Source organism: Mustelus asterias, unplaced genomic scaffold (genome assembly GCF_964213995.1).
Source record: "Mustelus asterias unplaced genomic scaffold, sMusAst1.hap1.1 HAP1_SCAFFOLD_732, whole genome shotgun sequence".
Lineage (NCBI taxonomy): Eukaryota > Metazoa > Chordata > Chondrichthyes > Carcharhiniformes > Triakidae > Mustelus > Mustelus asterias.
This window is the reverse complement of record NW_027590681.1, coordinates 115,215-127,236: the sequence shown is the minus strand read 5'-3', so window position 1 is coordinate 127,236 and position 12,022 is coordinate 115,215. Positions and strand designations below refer to the sequence as shown.

Below are 12,022 nucleotides of genomic sequence, written 5' to 3'. Positions count from 1 at the left end.
ACAGAATAACAAGGTAGTCAATTAACTTTTGACAATACACTAAAATCTTTGCTAAAAAATAACTATAATGCACCACGACTGCACCCCATCCAACTTCACAGATGTCTACAGATCAGTAAGGATGACACAAGTTACAAAATAGATCTTATGATCTGTTTCAGTAAGTACACAGTCAATGTAAACCAAAAAGCCACCTGTGGTCAGATACACCACTCTCTGAAACTAAGTGACAGATGCCACCCAAAGCACCTTCAGTGGATTCTTCTTCAAATCCCCCCAAATGATTGCCACACTGTGAAAAAACTAGTCTCACTGGGACTCTTGCTTCCACACGAGTGTCCCTAAGCTCCACTCTGGAAAAAAAAAGCAAATGTTGGATCTTTTCACAAACAAAGATGCCTTTTCACAAACCAGATGCCTTCACCAAGAATCCCCCTCCAATAGTTCAATGTTTCCTTTCATTTTTCCTTCATATTCAGCCATGCCAACAGACACCAGTGCCTCATAGTCTGCATGAAGGTGTCACCAACTTTAGGATTATATCAGGTATCTGGATTCTCGTGCGCAAACTTTAAAATGTCTGCATCTCGCAGCCCTGTCTTTAACTGGGAGCCTCTCTCTGCTCCTCTCTTTAACTTCAGGGAGCAGTAGCTTGTTCAGATTCAGGTCTTTTTGTCCCTTTGACGTCTGTCTTCCTGGCACTCCTCTTTTCCTCCCTAGTATCTGACGGTGATTTATCTTTTGTGTTCTGCTTTCTGAATCCCTGCATTGCGCTGCCTCTACTGGCAGCCTCTGCGAACACCGTCTTGCTTCTTGGGTTAACTGGTTGCAACTGAAACTCAGTGCTTCTATCATTCATTTTGGGCCTCCGAATATCAGCAACCGTTTTTGTTAACCTCTATAACTTTTACAACGCCGTAAACATTAAATTAAAATGCAGGAACAGTTTAAACTGAAACCATAAACCCATAGGCAGGCAGCTTTGTTTAACATAAAGCAAAATTAAAGTTTTGGCCCTTTCTGAGCTCACAAGATCAGATACACCAATTAAACTGAAACTCATGAATTATTTTCTAATGCCCACAAACGTAAATTATTTCAAAACAGTAAAGCCCAAGATGCAGTATTCTTTATTAACTGCTACCTACACTTACTCTGCCAACGGCAATGATCGAGGCACATGTATATCCAGTCCCTCTGATCCTGCACTCCGTGAACAATTCTACCGATTATTTTATATTTCTTGCTCATGCACATGTTTCCTGAAAGTATTACCTCACCCGTCTCTGCATTGAACTTAATCTGCCCCTACCTGCGCACTCCATCATGGTCCGTTTTTCAGTCCCAAGCTCCATTCCTCACAGTTTCCGATGCCTCAAAGACTTCCGCGATCAACAAATTTTGAAATGTTCCTCAAGACTGCAAACAACTAGATCATTCATATATATCAGGGAAAAGCAAGGATTCCAATACTGACCGCCAGGGTTCTCCACTACAGACATCCTCCAGCCTTAAAAATATCCATTACTCTTTATTCATCCAATTTTGTATTCACGTTGCTACTTTCCCATTTATTTTATGAGCTTCTGCCTCAAGTCTGTTGTGTCACTGCATCAGATGACTCTTGAATATCCATGTCCACCACATCAACAGCAGACCCGCCATTGACCCTTTCTGTTGCTTCTTCCAATTTACAGCAATATAAAGCCAGTCGCAAACGGCAATTCTTTTCACCAACCAATGAATTTAGTTTCCTCTGTGTCACTATTAGATTCACCATTTCCCTTTTAAACTCAGCGTGGGCCGGCTCAGAGTAGCTGAATGATCAACTGACCCTCCAACCTCAGCTAAGTTTAACACTACTGCTCCAGGCTGGAGCCGCAGACTTGAGTAAATTGGATTGACCCACTCTTTTCGGTTGTGGTTACTACCTCCTGGACCCCTCTTCATCCACTCCAACAAACTGAGGTAGCTGGGAATTAAAACCGTATTAACTGCTTGGAAAGCAACTATGCTCGCTCGTATATCACCAACATTACATTTAGGGACTCCTGTGGTGTAGGTGCACCCACAGTGCTGTGAAAAAGAGAATCCCAGGACATTTGACCCAGTCACTGTGAAGGAACGGCGATATATTTCCACGTCAGGATGATGTGTATCTTTTGAAGGGAACTTCCAGGTGGATATGGCTCCATTTATCTGCTGCTCTTGTCCTTCTAGGGATAGAAATCACAAGTTTGGAAGGTGCTGTGTAACGGGCCATTGGGAATTGTTGCACTGCATCTTGCAGATGGTACACACTGCTAGCTCTATATCTCTGTGGTGGATGAAATGAATGTTGAAGGAGGTGGGTGATGTACCAGTCAACAAGCAGAGTTATCCTGGATGGTGGCGAGCTTCCTGAATCTTGAGCTGCACTCATGCAGACAAGTGGATGGTATTCAATCAAATTCCTGACATGTGTCTTGTTGATGTTCGAAATTTCTTGGGAAGTCAGGAGGTGAGTTACTCTGTGCAGAAATCCTTTCATTTAACCTTCTCTTATAGCCACAGTATTGATCTGGCTCACCTGTTTCTGATCAATGGTAACACCCAAGATGTTTATAGTTGGGGATTCATGGGGATGATAATCCCATTGAACGTAAAGGGAAATGACTGTATTCTCTCTTGGTGGAAATAGTCATCATCTGGCACTTGTGAGCCCTTCCCTTAATATTGTTCAAGTCTTGCTACAGATGGACAGGTCCTGCATCACTGTCTTGCGGAGTTGAGCATGGTGCTGAACGTTGTGCAGACATCATCAAACACGTCCACATCTGACCTGATGATGGAGGAAGTGTAATTGATGAAGCAGCTGAAGATGGTTGGGCCTAGGGCACTCCCCTGAGAAATTCCTGCTGTGACTTCCTGGAGATAAGATGACCCTCTCTTCACCCACTCCAACAAACTGAGAAAGCTGGGAATTAAACTCATATCAATTGCTTGGAAAACGACTCTGCACATTATTATATGACTGTCATTGCATGTAGGTACTCATGTGGTGTAGGTGCACCCACAATGCTGTGAGGAAGAGAGTCCCAGGATTTTGACCCAGTCACTGTGAAGGAACGGTGATATGTTTCCAAGTCAGGATGGCGTGTATCTTGGAAAGGAACGGTCAGGTGGTGATGTTTCCGTTCATCTGCTGCCATTGTCCTTCCAGGGACATAAATCACCAGTTTGGAAGGTGCTGTGTAATGGACCATGGTGAGTTGTTGCACTGCATCTTGCAGATGGTCCAACAACCACAACTATATTCCTTTGTAATCTTTGTGAGATTGTTTATAATAATTGGATGTCTAACACGGTAAATTATTATCAGTGTGAGTAATAGTGTCATTACTAATCACTACACATCATTCCTATCAGTATTAGTGTTGTTGTTAAACACCACGGATTTACTCTGGTTCCTGTAATCTTTCCCTCTCTGACCTCCAGGTCGGAGCATAACAGCCACAGATATTCTCACCTCCGCACTCAGTACAAACCAGTCAGTGATGTGTCGAACCTGAATTACAATAAACAGCAAGATTCAGAAGTGAAAGTTTTAATTATTCATTTATAATTACTCTCAAAGCATTCATCAGAAAAAAAAGATGAACAAAACAATTAAATGCTTATAGAAATACCATAGATGGGACGTCACATGTTCAAACTATTTAATTTGTCATTCAGATTATAGATGTTTAAGTCTGTAAGCTTCTCAGTTTCATTAAAAGTATAAAACTGCAGTATATCGGAAAGGCAGTTAAACAATGACATTGAAATCTGATGAGTTTTATCCCGAGGGATTCACTCTCAAATATGTGTTAAACGGAGCTGAAGGATCATTTTAAAAGTGAAGGCAGAGATCGAGGTGGAGAGGATTAGGAAGGGATTTCCAGAGTTTACAGCCCAGGACCTCTTACACCCCAGGAGGCGGGACAGTAAGTTACAATGCAGAAATAAGAATGGATATAGATAGGTTAGGAGAGTGGGCCAAAATGTGGCAGATGGACTTGAACGTGAATAAGTGTGAGGTCGTGCATTTTGGTTGGAAAAATGGCAAGGCGACTTATTATCTAAATGGGGAGAGACTTCAGGGTGCTTCGGTGCAGAGGAATATGGATGTCCTCGTTCATGAGCCCCAGAAAACTAGCATGTAGCTATAACAGATAATGAAGTAAGTGAATGAAATGTTGGCATTTGTCGCTAAAGGAATAGAATATAAAAGTAACAAAGTATTTTTACAACTATACAAGGTGAGGCCGCACCTGGAGTATTGTGCATAGTTCTTTGAGGAAAGATGTAGTGGTATTGGAGGCAGTTCAGAAGAGGTTCACTAGATTGATTCCAGAGGTAAGGGGTTTGTCGTATGAAGAGAGATTGAACAGTTTCGGCCCATACCCTGTGGAATTTAGAAGAATGAGGGGAGTCAAATTGAAAGGTAGAAGATGATACAAAGTACGGATAAAGTAGCTTCCGCTGGTGGGGCATTCTAGGACGAGAAGTCCTTGTCTTAGGATAAGGGGTGGCAAACTTAAAACAGAGTTGAGGAGAAACTACTTCTCCCGAAGGGTTCTGAATCTGTGGAATTCGCTACCCCAAATTGCGGTGGACGCTGGGACAGTGAGTAAATTTACGAAGGATTTGGACAGATTTTTAATTGGTAATGGGTTTGGAGGGTTATGGGGAGATGGTAGGAAAATGGGGATGAGGAGCATATCAGCCAGGATCGAATGGCGGAGTGGACCCGATGGACCGAATGGCCTAATTCCGCTCCTGTATCTTATGAACTCATGGATTTATGAACTCAAGGCTCAGCTCAGCTGCCAACGGTAATAATCACAGTCAGAATAGTCAGAATTATATCACTATTAATAATGGGCAGTGTTTTTAATAACACAAATATTGATACTACAATAGAAGTATCTATAGCTATCAATATTCGTGTTAGAAACGCTGTCCGCTATTAATAGACACATAACCAGCTTGGCAGCAAAAATGAAGACCATGAAATAAAACAGGCAATGGCAGCATGGATATGAAGTTATCTGTGAGCCAGACAGGAGTGGCGAACTGTACTCTTTCAGTTAGAGGAAGATTACAGCGGCTTTTCCCAGCAATCAGTACAGTGTTACTATGGCTAATTGTCTTTACATATATTAACATATTCGACTTGGGTTTATCTAAAAATGAGATGTGAACCTGGTGAAGTTCGAGCACACGGCCACTTGCAGACCAGAGAGCGGAAGCAGCATATGATAGACCGAGCTCAATCATACCAAAATCAAGGTCAGAAGTGAGGATGCTCACTAATGATTGTACAATGCTCAGTACTGATCAAAATTCCTCAGATATTGAAGCAATCTATATCAACAAACAGCAACACCTGAACAAAACAGAAAATGTTGGGAAACCTCAGCACGTCTGACAGCATCTGTGGAGAGAGAACAGCTAACGCTTCGTGTCTGGATGACTCTTCATCGGAGCTAAGGGCTGAAGAACATTCAGGCTTAACCTGATGAATAGCAAGTAACGCTTCACGTGCAGGATGGTGTGTGCCAGGCAAGGACGATCTCAAACAGAAGGTAATCTAACCATATTCCCCTTACATTGAATGGCAGCACCATCGCAGAATCCTCGACCATCATCAGCTTGGATGGGAACATTGAACAGACACTGAACTGTGAATACTATGGCTCCAAGAGTAGATCAGAGCGTGGGAGTTCGCAAATGCTTGTCCTCCATCTGCAAGGCACCAGTCAGCAGTGTGATGGAATCCGCTCATCTTGCTGGAATGAGTGCAGCTTCAGAAACACTCAAGAAGCTCATCCATGGCAGAGGAGCCCACTGGATCAGCAGGCCATTCACCAAATTAAATATTGACTCTCTCCACCATTGACACACTGTGGCAGCTGTGTGCACCACACACAATGTGGACTGCAGCAACTCACCAAATTTCCTGAGACATCATATTCCAATTATGTGCCATCTATCACCTAGATGGGCAAGGATATCAGAAGAATGGAACACCAACCAGCTTCAGATTCGTTTCCAAGCCACACACCATCCTAACTTGGAAAATACTGCGTTGGCGTCACTACTATGGCATCATAATCCTGGATGTCCCTTCCTAACAGCATTGCACCAGGTGGCTGCAGAATTTAAGAAGATGGCTCTCCACCACCTTCTCAAGGGCAATTGGGAATGGGCTACAAGTGTTGGCATTCCCCGTGACACCATCATCTCACGAACAAATTAAGACCAGCGCTACCCACAAGGAATGAGTAATTGTGTCTGTGTGTAACCCAAACACAGTTACAGAGGAGAAACACATCAGCTGCAACAAGGCAACTAAAGTGACCATTGAGCAGACCAGAAGAATTCTAAAGATAGATCTGTTGGAACCCTTCAATATATCCAACAAGGGTCTCAGTTGTCCTGGTATTGTGCTCTGTCCTATTCAACCTGGAGTCAGAGTGGAGAAGCTTTGAACAAAGTGTGATGGCATACAATGTTGACCAGATGCTTCATTCTGAGGAACCAAATGGAGGACAGCCAAGGTCATGGGGTCTATGTCAGGGAGGGTCAAGATTCAGTGATACAGACATGTTTTGCATAAGTCACACTCACACAGCCATTCAGTCTATAAATCTTTCACCTTCTGCAGGCCTGTTGCTGTTTCTGTGAATGTTTTACAATTTCCCTGGAGTGGTCACTACATGAAACAAAGGCATTGGAATTGTATTGGCCTCATTCAGTGTTGTACTTCCCATCTCACATTCCTAGTGAAATGTTAAATACCCAGAAATGTGGCGAAGGATTTTTTTAGTGGTGCGCCATTTCTGGATTCATTGAAAACACACACATAACAAAGTCACCGATAGCAACAATGTATAACCCCATGAAACCCAAGGAAGCAATCCAGCCATGACAATCGCTGACCTACAGGCAGGATCATTACCTCCCTCCTCCAGGAATTTCGATGACCGTGGCCTTTGTCCTCGGATTTCCTCAGCCCTGGAAGGATCCGGCCGACTGCGGGTCCTCTGCACAGATGCTGGAGTTGGCTCTGTCATCATAGCTTCGTGAGGTGTTTGTGTCACAGTCGGAGCAGAAGAGGACCCACTGCCCACACCAGGGGCATCCTGAGAGGAGCTCCCAAATGCTGCAGGCAGCCGCTCCTCTATCCATTCAGGGCAAACGGGACCCTCCCTGCTCTGCTGGGGAGGTCCTGACAGTGACTCCAGGCACATTTTCCCACCCCTCCCACAGCCCGTGTTCCACAGAGCTCATGGAGGTGGTGAGAACCTGCAGGTTCATGTGTATTTCCTGTGGGTGATAGGCTGGATGTGACTCTCCATGAAGGTCACCATTCTCTCTGTGGAAGATGCTATTTGTGCTCATACCTGAGACATGGTAACACTGCTGGCCTGGATTGACTCCACCATCCTTTTCGTGTGGATGCACAGAGCCTTTGGAAACGCCACTGGATGTTAAAATACCTTACGCTGCAGCTCCAGTATCTGCCGCCTTGTTAAAGACTCGAAATACTGACCTGTCCTCTCAAGAGTGTGAGTGAACTCAGCTATTGCTGCCGTCATGAGCTGCTCGCGTTTGCGTGTGCTGCCATGTTCTGCGAGATTGTAACCCCTTTCTTTCTCGTGTGAGACAGTATCTGCTCTGGCGGTCGTTGTGTGGAATACTATGACAATCCATCCTCTAATGATCCCTCCTCATATTCAGAGGTGCCGCCCGTCTCCCGCTCACCACTGCTGTTGATTTGTGTGAGAGTGAAGAATGTTAGAGGGTAATGCACATTCCAACATGTCCTGCAGACTGTTCCTAACCCAGAGCTCCATGTGACCAATGGAAGACACACAAGCCCCAAAGTTATGGACTCAGCAGCAGAGTTTCTCCTGTGCCCATCCATTTACTCACTCACTCTCTCTGGACCCACAACCCATTTCACCATCAGCGATTGCCCACCCAGCATCCAGGTCTCCCAGCTCCAGCAATTCATCGTCCATTGGCATAAGGATGACACAATCCAGACAGTGTCACTCTTGGCTCCTTTTCTGACGCTGTGTGCTGTCTTCTACAAGCACATCAATTTCCATTGTTACTCACACATCAAAGACACACACAGGCCTATGGTGCTGCCAGACTGCCCATCATGGGACCACCAGGATGGTCACTCAGGGTCGGCAGTGCAGCAATCATCTCTGACTGACCGGAACCCTTCACAGAGAGGCTGCCATGTTCCTGAAGATTGATGCTGCTCTCTGGAAATTGCCAGTGTCTGGATGGAGATGTTCTTTCCACAATTCCTTCTTTCATCCTTATTCACATATCAGCCCGTAAGTTTAACCCTCACCTTGTCAGAACATATCAAGTTATTGATCCTTTTGCCTCACTGCAGCCACGTGCTGCCTGCTCTGGCCCTCGGCAGTTTCTATCCAGACTTGATTGGGTTGATGTGACAGGTCTCCTCCTCCAGTCCTGAGGGAACAGAACCTCCCTCCAAACCGATATAGCCTTGAGAAATTCCAGGGAAGTGTCAGCGAATTGGGTTTAATCTGCCGTCTGCCATTTTCAGCCCTTTGTTCATTAACCAGGGCTCCCTCACTGCTCCCTTCAGGGCCTTTAAAAGTGCCGCTGGCTGTATTTAAATGTCGTGCCAGCTTTGCCAAAATGGCTCCTTTCCCTGCAGCCAGAGGCTAAGCTCTGGAATGCACAGGGTTTTGGGGGAAGGTGGGAGAATGACACTTAGTTAATCGCTCATTTGGAGAGTCAGTGCAGACACAATGGGCCGAATGGCCTCCTTCTGCTCAGTAACAATACTGTGATTCTGCATGTGCTGCCTGAGTGGACAGATTACCCTCGCCTGTCAGTCATTAATGTGCCGGTTCTGGCAATATTGTGGAGTTGGTTAGTTCAGTTGGTTTGGTGCCCAGAGTGTGATGTAGAATGATGCTAATGTTGTGGGTTGGGCCCTTGTACTGACTGTGGGGTTCATGGAGTCCCATCTCCTCCCATTGCCCCACGTTTACTAAGTTGTGTCCCTGAAGCTACATGTAACAAATTATCTCTCTCTATTGGAGAGAAATATTAACATTTCATTGAGGACTATGGCTACTAACAGTGTCCACACTGCAACGACACCAACTTCCAGTTGAAATATCGATACATTTCCAAACATTATCTTCACAGAATTGTTACGGAGCACAATGAGGCCATTTGGCCCATCGTGTCTGCACCAGGTCACCAAATTAGCATTAGGAATTTGTGTCATTCTCCAGCCTTTTTCTCATATCCGAGCTCATTGTTTATATTCAAATAATCATCTTATTCCTTTTTGACTCCTTCGATGCAGCCGACCTCCACCACACTTCCCGGCTGTGAATTCCAGACCCGAACCACTGGCAGTGTGAAAAAGGTTTCTCTCTCATCATCTTCAACCCCACCACACACTCCATTCCTGAGCCACTGACCATCCCATGCCCCTCCCTGTGACTCAGGATAAGAACATGGGAATTCTGTTCTCTTCTCTTTCACCATCATCCTTTTTGTAATTTAATCACTCCGGCACTTCCATTTTGTCCTTTCCTTGTCACTCGTCCATCCCCAGCTCCCTGTCACTCAAAACAATTTAATTCACTGATATTTCCAATGTCTAAGTTTATGTAATTGAACTGAAACTAAATCTGTTTCTCTCTTCACAGATATTGCCTGACCTTCTGAGAGTTTCCAACATATTTTATTCATATTTCAGATTTACAGCATCAATAGAAATTTGCCTTCTGTACGAATTGAAGTTGTGTTTCTTGAATGTCCCGCGCTGTACATTATTATTGTTAATGATCTTATTCTTAAAAACACTGTGGATTTGCCCTGATTCCTGTTATTTTTCTCTCTCTGATCTACAGTCTGTCTGGTAACGATCTCACAGATGCTTGTGCCGAGGACCTGGCCTCTGCTCTCAGTACAAACCGCTCACTGATAGATCTGAATCTGGGTTACAATAAACTGGGAGATTCAGGAGTGAAACTGCTGTCTGTGGCTCTGAGGAATCCGGACTGTAAAATACAGAAACTGGAGTAAGTACCAGACTGTGTGAGATTTTGTCTATAATAACTGAATATTCAACAGTATAATTTCACCACGGGTATTTGTATTAACAACTCTGCCTATTACTATTGGCGTCAGTTATGAATAAGGAAAATTGCCTTTCCTCTGATTCCTGTTGCTTCTCTCCCTGATCCCTGAGCAATGGGATGTCAGTCCCATAAATCCTTATGTCGAGCGTGTGGGGGAATAATGTTATGTTTCACCACCTGAGGGAGAACCCTCCTCCTCCCCAGATGTGCACAGCTCTCCATCGACGCAGCGTCCATTGATTTGTGAAAAGGGGGAGAGTGAATAGATGACATTAAATGGAGGACAGGACATGGTGGTGGGGTCTGGCTGTGAGTAACGGACGTCAGTACAGTAGCGGGAGGTGAACTTAGTACAAATGATCAAGATGCAGTATCAGTTTGGGTAGAGTTAAGAATTAACAATGTTAAAAGATCACTTGTGGGAATCATTCAGAGGCCCCTAACAATTTTCAGAATATCCGACTCAATGCACAGGATAAATAATGGGGTTTGTAAAAACATACTGCAATAATCACAGGTGATTTTAACATTCATGTACAAAGAAGAACAAAGAGCCATGCAGCACAGTAACAGGCCCTTCGGCCCACCAAGCCTTTGGCGACTCCTCATTCTTATTCAGACCCAATACTTATTGCTCATACGCGGTTTCTATTGCTCGGTTCATCTCCCGTTCATGTTTCAATCAAGATAAACCTTGAAAATTGGGAACATGCCTGCTTCCGTCAAATTCAGTGGATGTGCACTTGAGGCACCCACCACCCTCTATGTGAAAATTTTCTCCACACGTCGCTTCTCAACATTCCCTATCTTGCCTTCAAAATATCCCGTCTTGTGGTTGACATTTCTACACTGGGGAAAAGACTCCAACTATGAACCATATATATGCCTCTATCATGTCGCCCCTCAGCCTCCGACTTTCCAGTGAAAACAATCCGAATTTATTCAGCTTCTCTTCATACCTTAACCAGACCCAGGCAACATCCTTGTAAACGTTCTTTGCACCTTCTCCAAAGCATCCACATCCTTCTGGTTGTCTGGCGATCAGCACGGCACGCAATATTCCATATAGGGCCTAACTAAAGTTAAATACTAACATAACTTGCCAACATTTATACTCGATGCCCTGGCCAATGAAGCAAGAATGCTGCATGCCTTGTTGACCAAGTTATCCACCTGTGTTACCACTTTCAGGGATCAGTGGACAAGTACGCACAGATCCATCTGTATGTCAATGCTCCTGTTGTTTTTTTCAGACAGGGAAGGCTGGGGGACGACCATGTGGAGTTGTATCAAATTATAGAAATAAACCTTTCCCCTTTGTTTTAGGGGTCAGTTACCAGGGGCATAGATTTAAGGCATTGGGCTGAAGTTTCAGAGGATAATTGAAGATGACACAATGGTTAGCATTGCTGCCTCACAACGTCAGGAACATTTGTTTAATTCCGACCTCGGGTGACTGTCTATGGAGTTTGGATGTTCTCCCCATGTGTGTGGGTTTCTGTCAGGTACTCTGGTTTCCTCCCACAGTCCAAAGATATGTACCTTAGGTTGATCGACCATGCTAAATTATCCCTTAGTGTGTGAAGATGTGCAGTTTCGGTGGATTTGCCATGGTTAATGTCCAGTGTTAAGCAGCTGTGTGGGCCTGGTTAAGATGCTTTTTCGGAGACTCAGTGGAGAGTCGATGGGGCGATTGGTCGCTTTCTGCACAGTGGGGATTCTATGGTTCTGTGGAAAAGTTTTTTCACCCAGAGGATGGTGGGAATCTGGATCTCACTGTCTGAAAGGGTGGTGGAGTCAGGAACACTCGCAACATTTAAGAAGTATTCAGACAAGCACTT

General features: G+C 44.5%; 1 protein-coding gene across 1 annotated transcript in view; it reads left to right on the top strand.

The window, feature by feature from the left end:
* Window positions 1–12,022, top strand: part of LOC144487318 (NACHT, LRR and PYD domains-containing protein 3-like) — a 101,407-nt gene that overhangs the window by 68,094 nt on the left and 21,291 nt on the right. The window contains exon 7 of the mRNA XM_078205397.1: window positions 9,951–10,121. Within this exon, the coding sequence (XP_078061523.1) occupies window positions 9,951–10,121 (171 nt within the window). The remainder of the gene's footprint in view (window positions 1–9,950; window positions 10,122–12,022) is intronic.